The sequence below is a fragment of the Erinaceus europaeus genome, chromosome X (assembly GCF_950295315.1).
Source record: "Erinaceus europaeus chromosome X, mEriEur2.1, whole genome shotgun sequence".
In the NCBI taxonomy this organism is placed as follows: domain Eukaryota; kingdom Metazoa; phylum Chordata; class Mammalia; order Eulipotyphla; family Erinaceidae; genus Erinaceus; species Erinaceus europaeus.
In genome coordinates, this window is record NC_080185.1 from 118,617,402 (window position 1) to 118,640,915 (window position 23,514).

Sequence of the window (23,514 nt, forward strand, 5' to 3'; positions counted from 1 at the left end):
TGAGTGGAGAAGAGAGAGGAGGGGAGACTAGAGAGAACCAGGAAGAGCAACAGAGCGCAGACTGTCATTTTCAGTCCCCCAGCACATGGAGAGCCTGCTGAGGTGTGTCTCGTGGACCACAGAGATCAGTTAGTGATGGATGTCCCTCCGAGGAAGCTGGGGTTGCAAGCTAATGCCAAATATGTTTTTTTATTCACAGTTACTGTTCTGGCAGAAAACAGCCACATTAAACAGCTGTTAAGGAAACACGGGATAAATGTCCAGAGTATTGCTGACATCCATCCAATCCGAGTGCAGCCAGGCCGCATCCTTAGTCATCTGTATGCCAAACTTGGTAGGTTTGGGGAAATTGCAGGGTGTTTTTAGCCAAGGGGGCATGTCCGTTCTAGGTATAGGGTCTGGGGGAGACTGTGATAGGTGTCAATTCTGAAGAATGGGGCTACTAAACATTGAAGCAGCTGGCTAGACTGCTTCGATGCTGGGCAGGGGAGACCAGGCAAGGCTTCTCATTCCTTTCGGTGGGTGTCACCACAGGTGGGCTAAATAACTCACCAGCTTTGTTGTTGCTTTGATAAGTTCAACTGCATCAGTCACTTTTAACTTGAGACTGTTTCTGACTTTAGTCTGCATACTCACAAAACGCTCATTTATCCAGTATGATGGGAGAGGATTCTTTCCTTCAATTATACAGGGTTTTGCTAGGGCTCAGTGCCTGCATAATGACTCCACCACTCCTGGAAGCCATTTTTTTCCTTCCTCCTCTCTTCCCTCCCTTCCTTCCTTTCCCTTATTTTTTCTTCCTTTCTAAGTATACGACAGAAAAAAAGAAAGAGGGAGGGGGAGAGAGGGACAGAAAAAAAAAGATATGTGCAGTCAGTACTGCAGTTCATGAAGCTTCCCCCTGCAGGTGGGGACTGGGGCCTTGAACCCTGGTCCTCACACATGTAATATGTCAGCACACCTTTTCACTTTTTAAAAATATGACTTTTATTCAGCATTATTGCTTAATACTAAAAGTGAATAGTAATAAAGTCCTTTTCATAAATTTACTTCATATAGGTGTTTAACCAGGTACTGTTCATATGCAGGAATGAAAAAGGGGAGGGGGCTTGTTTTTAATTCATCCTTGTCCCATTTTATTTATCTGTTTATTTTTAGGTGGTGCCAGGGAATGAACCCAGGGCTTCACATTTGAGACACCAATAAGCAGCCTCTTCATTCTAATTTTTTATCTTTTTTTTTGAGAGGGTGGGAAGTAGAGAAGGAATCAGAGAGACACCAAAGCACCACCTCAACACCCATGGAGTCCTCTTGGTAGTCCAGGGTGCTCCCATTTAGTGCTAGGGCTCAAACCCAAGGCTCCACACACACCAAGACATGTGCTCTGCTGGGTAAGCTCTCTCCCAACCCTCCTTGTTCCATTTTATAGAAAGGTAACAGCACTAAAAACCAAACCCCAAAGTGGGTTGCTTAACATAAAAATAAATCCAGCGTTAGCCAGAGTCACTTGGATTAGATGTCGCTGTATTTGTTCTAACTCCAGTTTTTCTTTTCTTGTTCAAATAGGACGAAATAAAAACATGAAGTTGAGTGGGCGACCATATCGGCACATTGGTGTCCTTGGAACATCTAAACTGTATGTGATTCGAAACCAGATATTTACTTTCACACCCCAGGTGAGCAAGCACTAGCAAACCAACAAACATCCTCTAACCTTTTTTTTTCCTCCCGTTCTCTCTTCTGTGTGGGTGCTACTAATGTAGCAGGATTCTGCATGAATGTGTTCAAATAGAGACACAGCAGGTGACAGCAAGGGCCCCGCGCATTCTTTCCTCCTAGAAGTACTCAGGAAGCATGAATTGAGCAGACCAACTCTGTCCTCACTCCCCATCATGAGCAGTCATGACATTCGTACCACTTCACCGATTTGCTAGTGACGTCTTTGATTCACAGCCCCGGTGCCCCTAGCTGTCTTGGCAGGATCCTTAACACACACGTTATGGAACTTAAGAGACTTTCTTTCTAAAGGAAACTAGTCCTCTAGAATCCACAGGGGGAAAAATGCATCCCAGGGTGCTGGGTGGTTGTGCACCTGGTTGGGTATACATGCTACAAAGCACAAGGACCTGGTTCAAGCCTCCAGTCCCCACTTGCACGAGAAAAGCTTCACAATCGGTGAAGCAGTGCTGCAAGTCTCTCTGTCTCTTTCTCCCTCTCTGTCTTCCCCTTTAGTCTCACTTCTCTGTCTCTATCCAATAAATAAATGAATAAATGAAATATAATAAAAATATTTTTAAAATATTAAAAAGAAGTTATAAAATATCACCTGTGTGAGCAGCTAGAAGGGCCAGCAGTAGGGCCACTTCCTAAACACACTTGGCCATCAAGTCAGTAGCCCCCAAATACTCCTTTTCACCCTGTCCCATGCTGTTCACTTAAGTCTCAAGAGTTATTTCCACTGGTAAGAAAGCAGTAGCACCTTTAGTCCACACTCAGCAGGCTCTCTGCTAGCCAGAGGGAGTCTCCCCATCTCACTGCACCCAGCACCCAGCAGCCCTCAAGGACTGACTTCCTTTCAGAGAGAGCAGAGCTGCTTAAATCCCCACCTGAGCAGCTGTGGGTAGATGGAGCCGTGCCTCTTCTCATTCCTCGCCGATGTCACACAGTCCCTGGCAGGCCACACACAGACATGTCTGATGGCAGGGGAGACCCTGGGGGGTGGTGGCTCACTGCTAGGTTGGAGCCTCTTCCCTGGAGACAAAATGCAGGATTAGTGGTGCCATGAGGGATGGCTGTGGGGCGAGAAGCGAAGGCCAGCCTTTGACCTGCTCTGACTTGCAGTTCACCGACCAGCATCACTTCTACCTGGCCCTGGACAACGAGATGATGGTGGAGATGCTGAGGATAGAGCTGGCCCACCTCTGCACCTGCTGGAGGATGACGGGGAGACCTACACTCACCTTCCCCATTACCCACACCATGCTCAGTAGCGTATCAGCCGACTCCCTCCCTTCTGTTGGTTTGGGCCCTTTCCCAAATGTGTCAAGTGGTTTTTGTGGACAGAGTGAAGTCCTGAAGTCTTCCTCTCACAAAAGGAAGGGAGGAAAAAAAAAAGGAAGTGAGGGAGGGAGGAAAGGGAAGGGAAGGGGAGGGGAAGGAGGGAAGGGAAGAAAGGAGAGGAGAGGAGAGGAGAGGAGAGGAGAGGAGAGGAAAGGAAAGGAAAGAAGGAAAGGAAAAGAAGGAGGGAGGGAGAGCTCACCAGGAGCAGAGGAATCATGTAGGCATGGAGCCCCAGTCATAACCCTGATGGCCAAAAAAATAGGTCTGGGGAGGAGATAGTACCATTCGAGTGTGAGGCCCTGGGTTCTTTGCATGGCACCACATTAAGTAAAGGAAATCATTGTTCTCTCCCTCTCCCCCACCCTTAGCAAATGATGGCACAGACATTCACTCCGCAGTCCTGTCTACAATTAGAAAACTCGAGGATGGATATTTTGGAGGAGCTAGGTAATTTGTGATTTTTTTAAAAAGAAAAGTGATGTTGATCTTTCTTGAAGTTTTTCCCTTCCCTTGTCCCATTTCCCTATCAATTGCAGAACACAGAAACATGAAGCTTTAGTGTAAGAAAGAAGTCAGGGGGGTCGGGCAATAGTGCAGCGGGTTAAGCTCAATGGCACAACACACAAGGACCAGCATAAGGAACCCAGTTCGAGCCCCTGGCTCCCCACCTGCAGAAGGGTCACTTCACGAGCTGTGAAGCAGGTCTGCAGGTGTCTGTCTTTCTCTCCCCCTCTCTGTCTTCCCCTCCTCTCTCCATTTCTCTCTGTCCTATCCAACAACAATGACATCAATAACAACAATAATAATAACCACAATGATAAAACAATAAGAGTAACAAAAGGGGAAAAATAGCCTCCAGGAGCAGTGGATTCGTGGTGCAGGCACCAAGCCCCAGCAATAACCCTGGAGGCGAAAGGAAGGAAGGAAGGAAGGAAGGAAGGAAGGAAGGAAGGAAGGAAGGAAGGAAGGAAGGAAGAAATCAGAAGTTATATGAGCCAGTCACCCATGTGAAACTGCAACTATCTCTAGAGCAGCGTTGGGTGGGCATTTGTTAAGCTCTGCAGTAGCTGGGAAGCCTGGGGCATAGAGAAGTAACTGTGACCAGTCTCTGAAATGGAGTTTTGAGAATGCATGTGTGGGATACTGTATCTGTCTCTCCTGAGTGGTGCAGAAGAAAGTCCCCTATGCCTCAAAGCAAGCTGTGCTTTGGCAACCCTCAGAGCACAGCACCTGAACCTACCTGCCTAGACCAACACTCTCATGAACTGGTCTTCGTCCCCTTGCAGGCCTCGGCTAGGTGGATGCTCCCTAGCAGGGGCTCAACTCCTAGCAAATGGCCTTTTGTTGTTACACCTGCTGACTGGCACAAGGCAGAGGTTTTCTTGGTAGCACCTGAGCCCTGGTCTCTGAGCCTCTGCAGTTACTCCAGAAGGGCCCCAAGGAGACTCACAGTGCAGCTGTCCTGAGTGAGCTGTGGCTTTTCCCTGGCTCAGTGACCCATCCCTTTGTTCCCTGACGGAATGCTACTTGCTAAAAGCATTTGGAAGTTGAAGTCAGCCCTTCTCCTCACATCCCCTCACACCATGGACACTGCTGCCATCGTCACTTTTGTTGAAAGGTGGGGACATACACATGACATACAGTTTTCCACCTGGACCCTTTCAGTGTCCAGAGTGAAGTATACTCACCTTGTTGTGCAGACTATCTCTAGAACCTTTACACCTTGCAAAACAGAAATTCCAGCTCCATCGAGCAACTCTTCTTTCCTCACCACACCCAATCCTGGCATCTGCCTGCCTGCCTGTCTGTCTGTCTGTCAGTCTTTAACAATTCATGTCAGTGGGTTCAGTACCTGTCACTTTGGAGCTGGCTTACTTCACTTAGCGGACATCTGCCGGGCTACCTAACACCGGGGCTGCTGTAGACTTGACGTGACCCTCCCTCCAAGCTTCTCCTGGCCCCTCTCAGTCTTGGTGTCACTGAGACTGTCCCCAGGGTGGTGCCTTAACTGCAATGGGCACCCACTTCCGTACTTCTTACCTCCAGCTTGGGGAGGCCTCCACAGGTACATGGCGTCAAACAAGAAAATACTGCATGCCCACAATCAAATGCTTTCCAGAGGGCATTCTGTAATTGCAGTCTAAACCTTGTCAGAAAGAGACCACCTGCAGTTCATGGAGAACTTGCCATGTGTTCTGGGGTGCTTCATACGTGTGGCCTCACTTAGTCTCCACTGTCACTTGACATGTGACAAGAAACCAGAGCAAATTCTTTGGCTTCACTGCAACCTTTCCTACTAAGTTCTTAATGGCTAAGACCCAGACTATCTCTCTCTCTCTCTCTATCTCTCTCTCTCTTTCTCTCTTTCTTTTCTTTCTTTTCTCTCTTTCTTTCTTTCTAGTGAGGGGGTTAATGCTTTATAGTGCAATCACTGATGTATGCATACATTTCATTATATAATAGGCCTTCAGAATTGTCTTCCTATCCACTCTCTTCCTCACCAGAATCCTTTGCTTTGGTGCAATACACCACACAGCCTCACTTTAGCCTTTCCCTTAATCTAAGGGCCCTTAAAATGCTGAACTCAGGGATGTAGTTCAGTGGTAGAGGACATGCATTTCATGTCTGAGGTTCTGGGTTTGATCCCTGGCACCGCCAAAAAGAAAAAAAAGCTGAATCACCACACACTCCATACTACCCCCTGAGTTCATCTGCCTGAAACTTTTTAACATCTCTGCCTTTCTGCCTTCAACCTGACTCCTTTAATCTTCATCATGGAGAAACTTTTCAAGGGCCTTTTTCTAACCACCCCCCACCCCCTCCTGTTCTCCAAGCTCGGTCACTACCACTGGCCTCTGGGAGGTGGTTTTGACTTTATTCAGGGCTGACCTTCCTTCCCTCATGTTTTACGAGGCAGCCCATTGACCGTTTGGAGCACAAGCACCTATGAGAATTCGTCTGCATCGCGGCTTCAGTGTCCTGAAACCTGAGCTGCTGCTGGTAGCTCTGGGAGACCTTTCCTGCCTCCTGAGCTAATATTCTAAAAAAAATTTTATTATATTTTATTTATTGGATAGAGACAGCCAGAAATTGAGAGGGTGGGGACCAGGCAGTAGCACACTGGGTTAAGTACACATAGTGCGAAGCATAAGGACCCACACGAGGATTCCGGTTCGAGCCCCCGGCTCCCCACCTGCAGGAGGGTCGCTTCACAAGTGGTGAAGCAGGTCTGCAAGTGTTTATCTTTCTCTCCCCATCTCTATCTTCCCTTCCTCTTTCAATTTCTCTCTGCCCTATCCGACAACAGCAACAACAACAATAATAACAACAACAACAGTGAAAAAAATAGCCACCAGGAGCAGTGGATCTGTAGTGCAGGCAGCAAGCCCCAGAGATTACCCCGGAGGCAAAAAAAAAAAAAAGAAAGAAAGAAAGAAAGAAAGAAAGAAAGAAAGAAAGAAAGAAAGAAAGAAAGAGAAATTGAGAGGGTAGAGGGAGAGAGACAGAACCTGCAGCACAGCTTCACCACTCGCAAAGCTTTCTCTCTGCAGGTGGGGGCCGGGTCCTTGCTCATTGTGACATGTGTGCTCAATCAGGTGCGCCACCACCCAGCCCTGAGCTAACACTCTAGATGCTTTTGTGTTGGGCTGTGTGTTTCCGTATCCTTCTTGTGATTCATAGTGGAAGCTTGTCCACACACATCTTGTGACTCTAACATAATGTCTCCTTGGCAGAGTAAAATTAGGAAACCTTTCGGAATTTCTCACCACGTCTTTCTACACGTACCTGACCTTCCTGGACCCAGATTGTGATGAGAAATTGTTCGAGGATGTTAGTGAACGGAGCTTAAGTCCCGACAGCGAGTCAGATTTGGGTGCCTATTTGGAAGACATATATAATCAGGGTAATCAAGGTGAGGCTTGGGATGCCCGTGTGTGTGTGTGTGTGTGTGTGTGTGTGTGTGTGTGTGTAGGTAACATGCACATTCAGAACATTTCTGCAGCTCATACTCATTGGATTTTTTTTTTTTTTTGCTTGTCCGATATCAGAAAGCCAGGATGAACTGGACCAGTATATCAACCACCTCCTGCAGAGCACATCCTTGAAGTGCTACCTGCCGTCTCTACGGAAGAAGACGGAAGACACCCATGTCTTCAGCACCATTCACTGCACCCGGGATATACTCTCCATGATGGCAAAAGCAAAAGGTCTGGAAATCCCCTGTATGTTAGTTAGTCGTTTGTCTGCCCGTGAGAGCAGCTCCCTTGGTCAGAGCAAAGCCTGGCCACCATCAAAATGCCAGGGAGTCCTAGAAGACAACAGATGGAGGTGTTTCCTCTTCCACTCCTCCCCACCGCCCTCAGTCTTTCTCAGAGGCAGCTACTTTCAAGTCTTTTCCTTGGTTCTTCTGGCACTTGCCGAGCACCATATTTCTAAAATCATGTGTATACCGCCATCTTTTGGTGCACTAACTGTTCAGTATCTGTTGACTTCTTACTCAAATGAGAACTAGACCACTTTATTTATTTAGCAGAACTGGGGTCTCTGTTCTCTCTTGGGTGCCCTGTTATACCAGTGTTGACCTCCTGAGGTCTCCTGTCTCTGTCTCTTGCCCTGTTCTGAGGGCTAATACTTTCACTCAGTCAAGTACTTTTGCTTTTGTTACCATATTTTAAATCTTTGTTCTTTGAATGCATCTCCTCTGGTTTCGTGTGTATAGTTTAATTTCTTTTTTAAAAATGTATGTATATTTTTATTATTGGCTAGAGACAGAGAGAAATTGAGAGGTGGAGGAGATAGAGAGTGAAGGAGACAAAGAGACACCTACAGCCCTGCTTCACCACTCTGCAGGTGGGGCAGCAGGGGCTTAAACCTGGATCCTTGTACACCGTAATGTGTGTGCTTAACCAGGTGCGCCATCACTGGCCTTGCAGTTTAATTTCTTATACTCTAAGAATATAAACAGCGGAGCTTTTTGGTTTTCTATGTTTTTATAGTTTCCTCTCCCTGAAGGGATTTCCACTTCCTTCAAGTCACTGTTCTCCTGTTGCTTTGATTTCTGTCTTCTACATTAGAGTCCTTTCTCTGCTGCCGGGTGTTACTTGTAGGTCTGCTGTGCATGAGAATTTCCAAGCATGTGCGTGGGCACGTGGACTCAGATAGACTGGTCTCCTAGCCCTCCCTGCTCTGCTACCTTTCTGTCTTCTCTCTCTCTCTCTTTTTTTTTTTTTTTTTTGCTTTCCTGCCCTCCGCAAAGAATAGTTTCTGTAGTGTTAGTGGGGGGTGGGTGAGGAGGTAAAATTAAAATGTGTGTTCAATTCACTGGTGTAGCCTGGAGGTCTATAAATACTTTCTAAATAGGCATCGTCTTTACCTTAAAATTTTCCTGTGCTCCCCAAATGAAAAGTTATCACCTGAAAGGCAGAGATGGCTTACTGAATAAATATGAATAATGATAACACCCAAAAGCCATTAGAAAACAAATAGCCTGACACCTGGCAGTGCCAAGGTGAAGTGCACGCTGGGCAGGAAACTGAGACACGCCTTGATTCCAAGAAGGCCACTGAGCTTGGACAGATGGTCACCTCTCTGGTTCTCAGTTTCCTCGTTTGAAAGAAAAAGATGTCACCCTACGCTGTTTCTAAGGCTCCTTCACATTCTAAGATGCCAGGTAGATCTCCCGAGGTTTCAGGAGGGAAGAGTGAAATTTTGCTCCTAGATCAAAACCCATGTTCTGCTGATTTCTTTGTTCCCACTTTTGGAACACGATGCTGACTACATGGCAACTTCTTGTTGAAGTTAATCAAACTAAATAAGTCATCATCCTTTTCATTAGTTTGCATTAAATAAGTGTCCGCTGTACCTCTAAAAAGTAGTATTTTCTCCTTCCTGCCCTTTAGAAGAGCTCTTGATTCTTTTGTTTTCCAGTTGTTCCCATGACTCTGCCAGTCAGTATGCTCAGTGCCCACCGTAAATCACTGAATCTTGTTGATTCTACTCAGCATCTTCTGAACAAGGTAAAATATTTAGAACTACTCATTTTAAAAAGTGTGATGTCATGCAAACTATAATGTTATAGAACTCTTTGAAATGGCTTCACTCAAAAGAATGAGTGTAGTTATTTTTTTTTAATTTTTATTTATAAAAAGGAAACACTGACAAAAACCATAGGATAAGAGGGGTACAACTCCACACAATTCCCACCACCAGAACTCAGTATCCCATCCACTCCCCTGATAGCTTTCCTATTTTTTATCCCTCTGGGAGTGTGGACCCAGGGTCATTATGGGATGCAGAAGGTAGAAGGTCTGGCTTCTGTAATTGTTTCCCCACTGAACGTGGGCATTGTCAGGTCGATCCATACTCCCAACCTGTCTCTCTCTTTCCCTACTGGGGCGGGGTTCTGGGGAAGCAGGGCTCCATGACACATTGGTGGGGTCGTCTGTCCAGGGAAGTCCTTATTAACGCAGGACTTCAGGGATCAGAAGTTCTGGGTTTTTATATGAACTGGCCCATTTAGCTGTCTGGAATCTGCTATGTCAGTATGCACATTGGTTTGACACAAACCTTTATATTTCCCATGTAAGAAAAGGTCACTGGCTGTCTGCTCACTCATCAGAATCTGTATCGCACTAGAAGAGATGAACCAGCCCACTCTCTCTCCCTGTCCTGTCTGTGCCAGATACCTGGGGGCCAGAGGGGTGGGGCTACTTGCAGGGCGTGATACAAAACTGGAGAAAGACTCCTTAGGAGGAAAAAAAAATCTTAGAGTATTCCCCACTTGTTGCTATAATGTGTTATTTTCTCCAGAAGTTTCCCCTTGACTTTATCACACAGTAGATTCAGTGTCTATTGAAGAATATTCTAATTTAGCCTCAATTTTAGGTTGTGTAAACTCTTTTTTTCTTCCTTTCTTTCTTCCTTCCTTTTTTTCTTTTACCAGAGTACTGCTCTGCTCTGGCTTATGGTAGGGCGGGGATTGAACCTGGGGCTTTGGAGCCTCAGGCATGAGCGTCTTTTTGCCGAACCATTATGCTATCTACATTCACCCCTTGTTTTGCTTTCAAAAACATTTTATTGAGGTACAACATAAGTTATACCACATGTAAGTATAGAGCTCAATGAATTTTCACCAAGCTGAGAGACCAGTGGGAATGTCCTGCAGCCCCTTGATCCCCTCATGCTCCTCCACTCCAAAGGTAGCTGCTAACATGATTTCTAACACCTAAAATAAAGGCTTAGTGTACCTGTTTTTCACTTCTACAGAAATAAAAGTTACTCTCATTTTAATGTTTAGTCTCTTGCAAACATCAACAATCTGACATAATGATTCACTGATCAAAAATAATAAAGTAAATAAACATTTATGAAAGAAAGGGCTTATGAAAACCTGGAGCACAGGCCAGTGGCAGAGTTTCAAGACCAGGTCAGTGCATCACTTCTAGATCTGAAAGTTCACATGCTCAACCTCACCCCTTTACTTTCTTGGCTTTTGTGTGGCCAGCCTCCAGAAGATGACATCCAGTGGCCCACAGATGACCATGGTGACTTGGACTGTGAAAAGCTGGTTGAGCAGTTGAAAGACTGTTCTAACCTACAGGACCAAGCAGACATTCTCTACATTCTGTATGTATTAAAGTAAGTCAGTGGCCTTTCCTTGGTTGGACTTTCTCTGTTCCCTTATCCTAGTCTTCCTGGCCTTCCAGGAAGCCTGGGTAATGGTAGTAGTTACCCACATCACCATGAGTGGCATCTCCACTCCTTTCTCTCTCTATGCACCTGGTAATGCTGGCCTCCCAGGACAAGAAGACTGGATGAGGCCAGGATTTCTCAGCTTCCTGTGAGACTTCTGTGTCAACTGAAGAGGGGACTGCTTTGGTAGAGATCCAGGGTGCTGGGAGGGCCTGAACACTTGGTGGAAGTCACAGTAATTCATTCCCCTCCCAGCCAGGCTTGCTCTGTTATGAGAGAATCCAATCCTTGAACACCATGCTTCTGCGGTTTTCTGTCTCTTGACAGGGGGCCCAGCTGGGACACAAATCTCTCCGGCCAGCACGGGGTCACTGTTCACAGCCTCCTCAGCGAACTCTACGGGAAAGCAGGCTTGAACCAGGAGTGGGGTTTGATCCGCTACATCTCGGGTCTGCTCAGGAAGAAAGTGGAGGTTCTGGCTGAGGTGAGAGGGACTGGGTGCTTTGTTTGTCTGTCCTGTCTAGCCCCATTCCTTCTCCTTGGTGGAAAAGCAGGATCAAACACCTCTTACTTGTAGAGGGAACTGGTTACTTACTAGCTAGATGGAGCAGGCGGCCTCGCCTGACCTCCTGCTGCTCTTGGAAGGCCAGGAGAGGAAATTAAATTCAAGTTGATTAGTTTCGTTCCTCCTCAGCTGCAGAAAAAGGTTTACCAAGAAATGGAATGCGAAATATTCTGTGGCCTGGCACCCTCGCAGCTCCTTCTCATTTCTGTATATCCAGAGTACAATCGTCATTAATACTTCCAACCCTGACACCCTGCATGCCCCACAACTGCTTTCCAAAGCATTCCAGCTCAGTATTATGGGTAAACAACGGTATCTGTAATATGTGAATAGTGGAGAAGCTGGTACCCTAGGGCTAGGATCTGATTGTTAGCCCTTTATATCACTACCTAAGACTCAGGACAGCCCATCCCCTGGTGACGTTTCAGGCAATGCAATGTGTTTGCTACAGTGAGTGGGAATTAAACACCCACCAGTGGGCAGAAACAAGCCTGGGGCCACATATGTTTTCGATAAAGGGCCACATAGATGATAAAGCTATGATTTTATTAGTGGTGACCACTCCCCACTTTCTCTGTTAACTTCTCTCTGTTTTTCTGGCTGGGTAGGCCTGCACAGACCTGCTGTCACACCAGAAGCAGCTCACAGTGGGCCTGCCACCTGAGCCCCGGGAGAAGACGATCTCTGCGTAAGCCACTGACCTGGTGCCGCCGAGCTATTGGAGACCATGGGAGGAAGCCATCAGTACCACCCACACTCAGCAGGAGGGCTCTCCTCTCCTCTCCTCTCCTCTCCTCTCCTCTCCTCTCCTCTCCTCTCCTCTCCTCTCCTCTCCTCTCTTCTTCTTTTTTTCATATTGTGCCAACAATCAAACCCAGGGCCTTACACATATATTCTACTGCTGAACCACCTCCCTAGCCCTGTTTTTATTTCATAATTTTGTGTGAGAAAGGGGGAGCTTGGGGTGAGACACCAAAGCACTACTTTATGGCCATGGAGTTCCAGTTCTTGTGGTGCCTGGGATGGAGCCCAGACCCTCATGTGTGGAAGTCAGGCACTCTACCCACTGAGCCACCTCTCTTGCTGAAGAGGGTCTTTTTAAAGACACTGTTGCTTGGGAGCTTCTAGCACAGAAAACTAGGCTTCATTCATCTGGGAGGGCCAGGGTGCTGCCACTCCACAGCAGCTCTCATTATCTCTGTTCTGCTGTTCCTTCCTAGGCCCCTCCCGCCTGAAGAGCTCACCAAACTCATCTATGAAGCCAGTGGAGAGGACATCAGCATAGCTGTCCTCACACAGGTCAGCAGGTGGGGCAGCAGGGCAGTCCCTCCTCAGGGCCGCCACCCCTGGTCTCTGAAACACTGCCTCTCCTGTGTCCCCACCAGGAGATTGTGGTTTACCTGGCAATGTATGTCAGGTCTCAGCCCGGCCTCTTTGTGGAGATGCTCCGACTCCGGATCGGGCTGATCATTCAGGTGATGGCCACAGAGCTGGCGCAGAGCCTCAACTGTTCAGGTGCGGCACACATGCATAGGGAAGGACTCCCACCCAGAGGGACCCTGGCCTAGCCTTCCAGAACCAGGGCTTCGAATCCTTGGTGCCTGCTCTTGCTTTAGTACCTTAGCTCATTTAGAGAACCTTCTGCCAAGCCACCCAGCTAAGGATGTTGAATCTCATTGTGCAGAAGGGAGGCACTAGAATATTCTGCCCTGCTCCTAACATCTCCTTTCGTTACTGTGCTTCCTTGCTGCAAGATGCCTTTCCCCATTTAACAGCACTTCCAAAGGGAGGTTTCCTACCCTTTTACATCCATAAATCAACAGCAAGATGCATTTCAACATTGGGGATCATTACAGTGTGGAAAAGCATGCATCTCGAAATTAAGAAAATCACACTGTAGACAACAGCACAGAGAATCACCCAGGATCAGTACATTTGAGCCCCAAAGTAGTGGTGAGGTGGTCCTGAAGAGGAGGACCCCCAATCCCAGCACCCCTCATCACTCTCCCCCTCACCACCACCATCACTACTGCCAGCCTTGTGTCTCAAGACACTTGTAAGATGTTTCTTTTTAGGAGAAGAAGCTTCTGAAAGTCTCATGAACCTCAGCCCTTTCGATATGAAAAGTCTCCTGCACCATATTCTAAGTGGGAAAGAGTTTGGTGTTGAAAGAAGCAGTAAGTAAATGTTCCTTTTACCTCTACTGGGTGGGTGGGGACCTCCGAAGGTCTGACTAAACTAACTGTCCAGTGCTGCCTGGAGCTGCTCTGTTTAGGGACAAGTTGACATCAGTAATTGCTATTCAGAACTGAACATATGAGTGGGAGGTTCCTACTTGACCCAGATTAGTTTCAGATTCAGGGTTCGGGTGCCACCTAGGCATGCTGGGGGGTCGAGTGGGCTTGGCTTGCACACGTGCACTCAGACGTGCTGACTTTCTCTTCTGACTGTGGATGTAGGTGCTGCCACTTGTGCACAGGTGTTTGGAGGGGTAAGGTGCCCCAGGTGTCAGGATGAAGCAGCTGTCCTTTAGTTTGGGCAGGAGCTTTCTCAGCCAGACCCTCCTCGCCTGTTCTGGCACGGGCAAGGAGCAAAGCCCCACACAGCCCCAAAACACCTTCTAGACGATGAGCGAGCTGACTTTAGCCCCATCTAACTTGCTCAGTTTGTAGTTTTTGCCGGCACCCCCTTTGCAGTGCTAGCAAATTGAATCACTCAGGTCCTGGTGGAATTCCGTTTTCAAATGCTCTCTAATTATAATTGAAGCCATTAGCCATCTCTCCTCCTCATAATAAAGCTAACAGATTCGCAGACACATTTGTGAATTTATTTCATCAAGCCAGAGAAATGCAGTGTGGGCTGCCATTCTTCTTCTTTAGTAAGAAGGACACTGGGTACTTAGTGTTTGTTCCCCAGCATGTGCGCCAGCCAGCAAACAAAGACGGCGGCAAGCGATCAGATGTGTTCTGGCGGCTCCGCTCCTTTGCTGAGGGAAGACTGCTCAAGATCCTTTTCCAGAAGTACTTTGCAGTGCTTTCAAATGCTCGGTCCCTGAAATGTAAATATACAAGCTGAATATTTAATGTACTCTGCTCCTCAGAATAGGGTACGCGGTTTGACACAGATAATTATGAAAAATGGGTGATCTGATGTAAAGCTATGGGTGCTTGGGGAATTGGGAGCAGAATGACGTCACTTGAGAGCCCTAAATCTGTCCGCTTGCCAGCAAGGCCAGAAGAGCTCCTGTCTTCAGATAGGATGTCACTCGTTGATTGTCCTTGTTCAGTTGTTATTGATTGGGAAACTACACAATCTTAGATCCTGTTTCACTTCTGAGATGTTGGGGGAGAGGAATCTTTCCAGCTGTGCTCTCTGCACACAGCCCTCACTGCCACCTCCCAGATCTCTTGGGCTTCTGCTGTCCACTTTCCTGGTGCTCCTCCCTCCCTGCTGTCCTTTATATGTTGCTGTTCCCTGGATCCATATTTGCTCCAGACAGTATCTTTCACTCCCCTGGTTTCAGTGGTGAGTTGGGTGAGAAGGTGTGGTGTGGGGGACACTCCTGGACCAAATAACTTTTATTATTATTATTATTTATTTTCGCTTTTGTTGCCCTTGTTGTTTCATTGTTATAGTTATTATTGTTACTGTTGTTGATGGCATCATTGTTGGATAGGACAGAGAGAAATGGAGAGAGGAGGGGGAGACAGAGAGGGGAAGAGAAAGAGAGACACCTGCAGACCTGCTTCACCGCTTGTGAAGTGACTCCCCTGCAGGTGGGGAGCTGGGGGCTTGAACTAGGATCCTTATACTGGTCCTTGTGCTTCACGCCACGTGCGCTTAACCCGCTGTGCTACCGCCTGACCCCCCCCAAGTGACTTTTTAAAGTTGGCGCCTCCTTCTGGTGGTGGAAGGAGCAGGTGGGCCGCAGGAGCAGCAGGGGCAGTGCTCAGTGCCAGGGCAGGCTGGAGTGGAGGGAAGAGGATGGCGGAGCTTTGTGGGCTTCAGGGAGGGTTCATGAGGCTTTATCCTGAAGACAAGAGTTAGGCATGGAAGGATCAGGAATGGGCAGTAATTCCTTGTAAAGTAATTGTTGTGTCTGCCCTCAGAGGGTGGCAGTGATAGAGGGACCAGGCACAGAAGTAGGTGATGGAGGACCCCTGTATAAGCATGCATCAGCGTGCCAGTTCTTGCTGTGCTGTTCTCCCAGGATGCCTCTCAACCTACTGGACTCAGTCCTGCTGTGCTACCTGCTGTGCTGGGCTCCCTTTCACTTCCCTTAGCCGTAGGCCCAGTGGGGGCACTCCTCAGGACCTGCTTCTGCTCTTTTGAGAACAAGGAGCCTGGCATTAGGGCTCACACTTGGCACTCAGATGGGTGGCACAGGAAAACTTTCCCGGGTCATCAACCAGTGACCACAGACTCAGGGGCTGCCAACCACCCCCCGCACCCCATTAGTGAGCTGCAGCGGTTCTGCTATTTCCCCACGATGATGTGCTGGTCACACTGACTGGGGACACAGCTAGCAAGGTCAGCTGTGAGCTCCACACAGTAGGTCTAACAAAACCTGTGGAAAAATAAAAATAAGATCGGGCCTATTGCTAGCCATTCAGGAACTCGAGCGCCATGCAGTCATTAAGCTTGATTGGATAGACTAATGCCATAGGAGACGGTTTTAAAAAAAGAAAGGCAGGTTACAGAACCAAACACTTAGGTTGTTCATTTGTTGCACACATAGCAACTCTGTTTATAAGGTAAAAGAATGTACAGTTGTAAAAGACACCCTGGAAGAGTGACCGTTAAAATATTACTCTGACTTCCTTAATTAATTGAGTGGTGTCAGTTTTCTACAAAGAATGTTTGCTTTTGGAATAGCAGAAACTATCAGAGAATATACTTACTTCATCCCAGGGGTTCTGGTCACTCTGATTTCTGCAGACAACCTCAGTGACCTCTGCTCTTTCATCTGCAGACTGAGCCTGGGCTACATAGCAGGTCCTGTTCTGGGTGCGGGGCATGGGGCACTGGCCCCCTCTAAGGGAGTTGGCAATAGAGCGGAGGGCCAGGGACACTGATAAAAACAAGCGTGTGGCTTGTCCTCCCTCCAGGTGGATGCCAAACGGTTTCTAAGAACCACATCTGTGTGTGTGTTTCCCTTTTAGTGCGACCTATCCATTCCTCTACATCCAGCCCTGCCATATCCATTCATGAGGTGGGCCATACTGGTGTCACCAAAACCGAGAGGAGTGGCATCAGCAGACTGAGGAGTGAGATGCAACAGGTAAGAGTCAGCAAGGGTGTAGGCGAGGGGGCCAGAGCTTATGCCAGAAGCGATAGAAACCTGGACTACGCAGGTGCAGCCCACTGTTTGTGGGGACAAGAGGCCCCTCCTGGCCTGGCATCTGAACACATCCCCGGACCCAGATATCATAGAGCCATCCACATGCTCATCCTTAACCTCAGCATTTCATGTGAACATTCTGGAAAATGCCTTTCCCCATATTTACTTCTGTTGCCAAGAGCCATTCTTTGGAGTGAGCAATAGCCATGTCAAAATTAGAGCCATGCAACACAGTAGCCAACCAGCTCGCCAGAGGGAGAGAAGCTGAAAGCCAAATTCAGTGCTCCTGATAGCTGCTTCCTCACAGGCCTCTCTCTCCTTTGCCCACCTTTATTTAATTCACAAGAAATTTCTTTGGAACTCACCCCATAAGACTGCAAGCCGACGGCGTTTTAGTCCTAATGTGCCATCTGCTGTGTGCGAACTTGACCATGATCTGCAGTAGGAAATAAGTTTCCTTCTGGCCATGACCCGCAGTGAGAATTGGACTTGGGTTTTCTTGTCCATTTCAAATGATGGCTCAGCAGAGTGAGTCTGTGAGGCACCAGTGGGTCAGCTGGACCAACACGTCATGCACATCTAGAGGCTGTAGAAGAAGTAGGAGGACATTCTTGATCCAAAACTAGGGCTTTTAAAAAAAAAAATTCATTGGGAGGAGGGGTTAATAGATCACAGTACAGTTGTTGGCACATAGGTATAATTTCTCATCTCGCCATGACAGATGTCTGCAAAACACTGTCACTGCCAACTTAGGTCCTTTTTCATCACTATGCACCAGGACCTCAGTCCCCCCTCCCCCAGCCCTCTCCCTCTTCATCCCCAAAGTCCTTTGCAAACACAGCAAACAATGAGATACCACTTCACTACTGTGAGAATGTCACATATCAGAAAGGATTGTAACAACAAATGTTGGAGAGGTTGTGGGCGATTGCAAAGCTAGGTTTTATTTCCTGAACTATTTTTCTTTTCTTTCAGATGACGAGGCGGTTCAGTGCTGATGAGCAGGTGAAACAGCTTTGCTTTGCCTCATTCTTTACTGCATGTGTTTCATGTCATTCTGGTTAGATGTGGAAAGCAGGGATGTGTGTGTATATTCTCGGTGCACCGAGGACTCTGCCCCTAGAGGAGGCTTGGGTGGAGATGGCTCTTTGGGCTGTGGCATCAGCCCTAGAGATGGGCAAAGAGCTGGACTCTGCCATGGGAGAAATGACATTGTCCCTGGTCTTTTAAAAATCGATTTATCAGGGGCCAGGTAGTGGTGCAACTGGTAAAGGCACACAAGTTACCATCTACAGTGAACTGGGTTTGAGCCTCTGTCCCTGCCTGCAGGGGAGGAATCTTCATGAGCAGTGAACTGGGTTTTTTCTCGTCCTTTCTCTTGCTCCATTTCTCTCTGTCTCTATCAATTAAAAAAAATTCTAAAAAAAACCCATCTAGCAAAGTCTTCGCAAGCTCTTGTGTTTTGCAGAGAGAGAGAGGGAGAGAAAGAGAGAGAGAGAGGGAGGGAGAGAGAGAGAGATCCCAAGCTCTGCTTTGCAAGAATTTTTGCTAAAAAAACAAGTAAGTGTGGAAAAGCAAAATGGTCATTGAGAATAGGTACACCTTAGAGATATTGTAGGTTCAGTCCAAACCACCGCATTAAGGTGAATGTCTTCATAAAGAAAGTCACACACTTGGGGGCCAGGTGATGGCTCACCCAGTTAAGTGCACATTATTACAAAGCTCAAGGATACAGGTTTAAGCCCCTGCTCCCCACTTGCAGAGGGTCCACTTCACAAGCAGTGAAGCAGGTCTGCAGGTGTCTGTCTTTCTCTTTCCCTCATTATCTCTCCCCCTCAATTTCTCTCTGTCCTATCTAATAAAATGAAAAAAAAATAGAGGGAAAAAAGAAAGGAAGGAAGAAGGAAATTGGCCACCAGGAGCAGTGGATTCATAGTCCTGCCACTGAGTTCCAGCAATAACCCTGGTGGCAGAAAAAAAAAAAAAGGAAGTCACACAAATTCTTTGTTTAGAAAATTTTTATTCCCTTTTTTGTTACCCTTGTTTTTTATTCTAGTTATTATTGTTGTTGATGTCATCATTGTTGGATAGGACAGAGAGAAATGGAGAGAGGAGGTTAAGACATAGTGGGGGAGAGAAAGAGAGACCTGCAGACCTGCTTCACCGCTTGTGAAGTGACTCCCTTGCAGGTGAGGAGCTGGGGTCTCAAACCAGGATCCTTAGGCCGGTGCTTGTGCTTTGCACCACCCATGCTTAACCTGCTGCACTACCGCCTAACTCCCCTACACACACAATTCTCTAGCTTCTCAGTGCATGTAAGTTTTCTTTTGTGCTACTGTAGTCTACTGACTGTGCTGTAGCATCCGTCGTAAATACTGTCTATTCCTTTGTTAAAGAACACTTTATTGCTAAAAATCACGGACCATCATCTGAGCCGTCAGTGAGCTGTAATCTGTTTGGTGTTCTGGGTCTTATAATATCTGCAGAGTATAAGAAAGCGAGGGCCACCTGTATGTCAGTAGGAAATGCTGCTATTGTCCCCAGAAAGAGACAGAGGATTCAGCCCTGGAATAGAAATACAGCTTTTATTTTTTACTGTCACCCTTGTAACATACACAGTTAGCCCTCCTCCATCCTCCAGAAAACTGGAGCCACAATTCTAATGGTTTAATGTCTTCAGGGAACCTTGAGCGACATGTAAAAGCTCACACTCTGGTATGTGTTTTTTCCAAATAAGGAACTGAGTTTCCAGACATCTTCCTTTGCCAGCCACTCGGTGGCATCGTCCCTCTGGTTACCCACATCCCAGTGGTGGCTGACCAAGGATGAATATGGGTGGTTTCTTTCTCCCACTTCCGTTGAATGCTGCCTTCAAATATTCCGGGAACAAAATGCCAGCCTTTCTTCTTCGATGGGTCTAGATTCAATTAGCCACTGCAGGGTGTGTTTGGCCACTCACATTAAGCAAATGTGTCCTTCTCTGTTCAAAATGCACAACAGCAAGCGCAACACTGACAGTTCCTGGTCACTTTGCAATCTGAGATGCACACGTGTGCTCAGGTGTTCATCAGGGTAAGGGCACAGTCTAGATTTTCAGAAGAGGAGATACTCGCATGGCCAGAGGTTACCTGCCTGGTCATCCCTGTTTATTCAGCAAAGAGCTCTTGAGTGCTAGGAGGTGCCGAATACTAAATGCTGCTTGTGAGGGGTTTTGTTGATCTCTATAGACTTTCACAACTCTTAACCTGAGATTGGCATCTCATGGCTGTGACCTTGGAAAACGAATGGTGCCCTAACTCTAAGAGTCCCCTCCCTCCCTACATACACTGGAACCTGGCAACCTTTTACACTTGAAGAAAGAGCATTTGCTGAGGTTTTAGTCAGTGGAGCCCGCTGGTCTCAGAGACAGCTTGCTGGGTGGTGTGAACTTGCACTTTCTTTCATGGGTGTTTCCATGCTGGGGGCCTTTGGCACCACTGCATATGACTGATGAACTTCTCTTTGTTTTGTAGCTCTTTTCTGTGAGCCAGACCACATCCACCGGCATGTGCTCCAAGTCTGTGGTAAACCATGTGTCCCAACTGTTGTCCCCTTGCCACCGCCTCCTCATTTATGGTGTCTGATCCTCTCATGCTCTCACCTCGTGCCTCATTTCACTGCCATTCTGAGGAGAGTCTAGAGAGAAAGTGAAGAGTTCTTGAACCGAGCTCTGTTTCTTATCCTGACTTCTCCATGCTCCTTACTGGGCTGTGTGTGCATGAGGAGGTCTCTCCTCACCAGTTCTCAGGAGCTTCTTGAACCTTCTAGGCATCAATCCCACACCTTGCTATTGAGTCATGGTGGTGAGCCATTGCCCACGTGTGGTGATTAGTGCTTTGCATTCGTAACTACCCTACCTGGCCTGGAACCCTGGGCCAAACTGAGGACTAGGAACTGTTCTCATTGTAAAGGTTAGTCTGAATCTTCCTCCCAAAACTAGAAAGAAAACCAGCTGAGTCATTGATGAGTGCGGCTGTAATTACTTTTATTTGTATCTAATTGCTTCTGTATTTTAAATGGCAGTAATGAGCTCAGTGGAATAACCCAGCCTAACAGCCTTTCAAAATAAGACCTGATGAAGTCAGAATGAGTGCAGAGAGGAGGCCCTCCTCTCCTGCCAGGATACTGAACACTGAGATTTCATTTTCAAGCCTAGAAACTTAATGTTGACTTTGAGAAATGTGAGTGCTAGCGTTCAGAGCAGAGACTTCACCAGACCGTCACCAGCCTGGAGACCCAGGGTTTAGGACCCACCCCAGAAGAAAGCACATTGTGAGCTTTGCTGCAGGGACAGTGCCTGGCAGGAGGCAGCTCCACCCACCTCTGCAGTAGGGTGAGCTGCCACCTCCCAGAAGTGCTGGTGGAGCCCCATTGTTTCCCTGGAGGAGGCCAGAATCAGACCAGGAAATGAGCAGGAGATGGCAGCTTTTCCCTCTGTTTCAGCTAAGCCTGTGTCCTTGTTTGGAGGCAGCCTTTGCCCCAGTAGGCTGACCCCAGCGCAGAAAACAGGCCAAGCAGAAAGCAGAGGGAAGAGGCCACCCACACTGCTGTCTTGTGTGGCTTCTAGCAGTTTCTTTCTGTCGTTGACTCCAGATCCTTCTGACGGTGTAATATGTTGTGTTCTCTGTGAACGGGGTGGGGGGAATAGAAGATGGTGACACCCCTTCCCAGTGGCACTGCAGAAAGGCAGAAGAATAGGCTGGACTGTGGTCTCTTGCTCCTGCTCTGGGGCCCCAGGGCATCTGCAATCACTCTTGCGGCAGTGTCAACCAGCGGGCTTAGGGCACTGTCCTCTTGAAGCACCCTTGGTGGTGGCACAGCCTGCTGGAGTGCATCCTTTGTTGCTGCCTTCGCTCTTGGGGTTTGCAGGGAGGCCAGTGAAGGGGTTCTGGAACCAAATCAGGGGCCAGACGAGTCTCTCCAGTATCTTGTCTGAGCACAGGATGCTTTGGTGGCAGGGACGACTTAGCTGAGTCTTCTCTCCTGGAGGCCAGGAGGTGTCTGAAGGCCATGCCCTGTCTGTCTTGCAGAGGCCCAGCACTCCATCCTCACCCACAGGCACTTCGTCCTCAGACTCGGGCAGCCAACACCTTGGCTGGGGGGAGCGGCAGGGCCAGTGGCTCCGCAGGAGACGGCTAGATGGGGCCATCAACAGGGTCCCTGTGGGCTTCTACCAGAAGGTGTGGGAGATCCTTCAAAAGGTGAGTCTGGCCCTCTGGGCATCACTGTGAGGGCACATGCCCCTTCCTCCTGTCCTGTATTGTGAGGCAAGGTGGTCCATGGCTGTAGAACTAGCACACATCCTCCCCACCACCCCCCAGTTCTCTGTCTTTTTGCACAAGGAACAGACTGCAGTCCACAAAGCAGGAGCAGGCTGACTCCTTACTAAGCTTTTGTGTGGGCACGTTTCACAGGCAGCAAGGAGAGGAAAGTCAGCCCAGACCAACCATACCAAACCCCCTTCTTTCTGTAGCAGGAGACTGGAGGGTTGATTCCTCCCTTTAGCCTCTGCTCCATGGGGACCCAGGTCCTCCTGCCATATCAGGATCACAAGCCTCTGCTGCCACTCTGTCCTCAGCCCAGGGGGACAGAGCTGGGCAGTTGCTGCCAGGGCACTGTGCTTTCGAGGCCACCAATTAGACTAGAACAAACGGTTCCTAGAAAATCTCCCCACCCTCCCTGGGGCCTTCCGAACTGCCCCCTGGACTGCCACTGGCTCAACACCAAGACACTTTTATTATGAAAAAGCAGCACTTTGGATGGAGCTGGGAGCCTGATATTTATATCCACTGGCGTACGTGTGCCTGTGCGTGTCTGTGCATGCGCCCAAGGCCTTTGTGATTGCTGCTTTTTATAGAAATTTCCAAAATAGATGCCTGCAAAGGCACAGAAGTCTTACTTCACCAGCAGAAGCCATGAAAATCTCCCTTTATGCTGCACAAAAGGGGGCTTCTGTGGCACCTGGGGCCAAGTTGCCAAGTGAAAAGCTGCTTCCTAAGGGTGGGCAGGGCAGCTCCCTGGGGCATTGTTCCTGTGATCTGAAAGCTGCCTGCTGGGTGTGAGAATTGTTCCATCCAAAACACAGCCTGTGGGCAGTGAGAACATACTCTCTAAAAATATCTCCAGCAGTCTGGCATGTTCTGGCCCCGTGTGCAGGGGGCAAAGCAGCAGGACTGGTGCACAGGTGCGCTGCGAGATCACCTGCAGCAGTCTGACATGTGACATGTGACATGTGTTCTGCCTCCAGTGCCACGGCTTGTCCATCGATGGCTACGTGCTGCCCTCCTCCACCACACGAGAGGTATGACAAGACCCCCAGAGGCCAGCTCCCCGCTTCTTGCAAGCCTTTCAGCGTGTGGAGGGCCCATCTTTTTGTCTATCTAGCCCGCAAAGTTCCTTTTCCACAGTGAATTCAGCACCACCTTTATCTCTGTCCCCTTAGAAGTCGCATTTCTGACTATCAGGACCTTTAATTCATCCCCTGAAAACCCAGAGTAGCAGGGCAGGTGGCTCAACAGAGAGCGGGTAGGACTTGAATGTGTGGGGCCCCCAGTTCGATCCTTCCATTGCGTATGTTGGAGTGGTGCTCTGCACACACATAATCCCAACAAAAATAAATCTTTTACTCTTTTTAAAAACCCTTACAAAGAGAGAAGAACACAAGCTGCATGCCACATGTTCCAGGCCACTGCAGCCTCCTCGGGCCTGCCCATGGATAATAGTCACCTTCTTGGGGTTGCCCTTACTCAGTCTTCAACGAGTACTTTAGCTTAACCTCTGCCCGAAGCACCATGCTATCCACTTGTGGAGAGAATAA

The 23,514-nt window shown here is 48.0% G+C and overlaps 1 protein-coding gene across 3 annotated transcripts in view; it reads left to right on the forward strand.

Annotated features, from left to right (window-relative positions):
- PHKA2 (phosphorylase kinase regulatory subunit alpha 2) overlaps nucleotides 1-23,514 on the forward strand; it is a 61,466-nt gene that overhangs the window by 36,181 nt on the left and 1,771 nt on the right. For 2 of the 3 annotated variants that reach the window (XM_016195147.2, XM_060182941.1), the window contains 18 exons: nucleotides 200-334; nucleotides 1,567-1,676; nucleotides 2,842-2,986; nucleotides 3,429-3,507; nucleotides 6,795-6,973; nucleotides 7,110-7,268; nucleotides 8,989-9,077; nucleotides 10,565-10,698; nucleotides 11,080-11,236; nucleotides 11,926-12,005; nucleotides 12,538-12,616; nucleotides 12,703-12,832; nucleotides 13,393-13,494; nucleotides 16,480-16,598; nucleotides 17,634-17,663; nucleotides 20,171-20,221; nucleotides 21,728-21,898; nucleotides 22,945-22,998. In XM_016195147.2, coding sequence (XP_016050633.1) covers nucleotides 200-334; nucleotides 1,567-1,676; nucleotides 2,842-2,986; nucleotides 3,429-3,507; nucleotides 6,795-6,973; nucleotides 7,110-7,268; nucleotides 8,989-9,077; nucleotides 10,565-10,698; nucleotides 11,080-11,236; nucleotides 11,926-12,005; nucleotides 12,538-12,616; nucleotides 12,703-12,832; nucleotides 13,393-13,494; nucleotides 16,480-16,598; nucleotides 17,634-17,663; nucleotides 20,171-20,221; nucleotides 21,728-21,898; nucleotides 22,945-22,998 — 2,003 coding nt within the window. The remainder of the gene's footprint in view (nucleotides 1-199; nucleotides 335-1,566; nucleotides 1,677-2,841; nucleotides 2,987-3,428; nucleotides 3,508-6,794; nucleotides 6,974-7,109; nucleotides 7,269-8,988; nucleotides 9,078-10,564; nucleotides 10,699-11,079; nucleotides 11,237-11,925; nucleotides 12,006-12,537; nucleotides 12,617-12,702; nucleotides 12,833-13,392; nucleotides 13,495-16,479; nucleotides 16,599-17,633; nucleotides 17,664-20,170; nucleotides 20,222-21,727; nucleotides 21,899-22,944; nucleotides 22,999-23,514) is intronic. The other variant, XM_016195151.2, reaches the window with a different exon arrangement.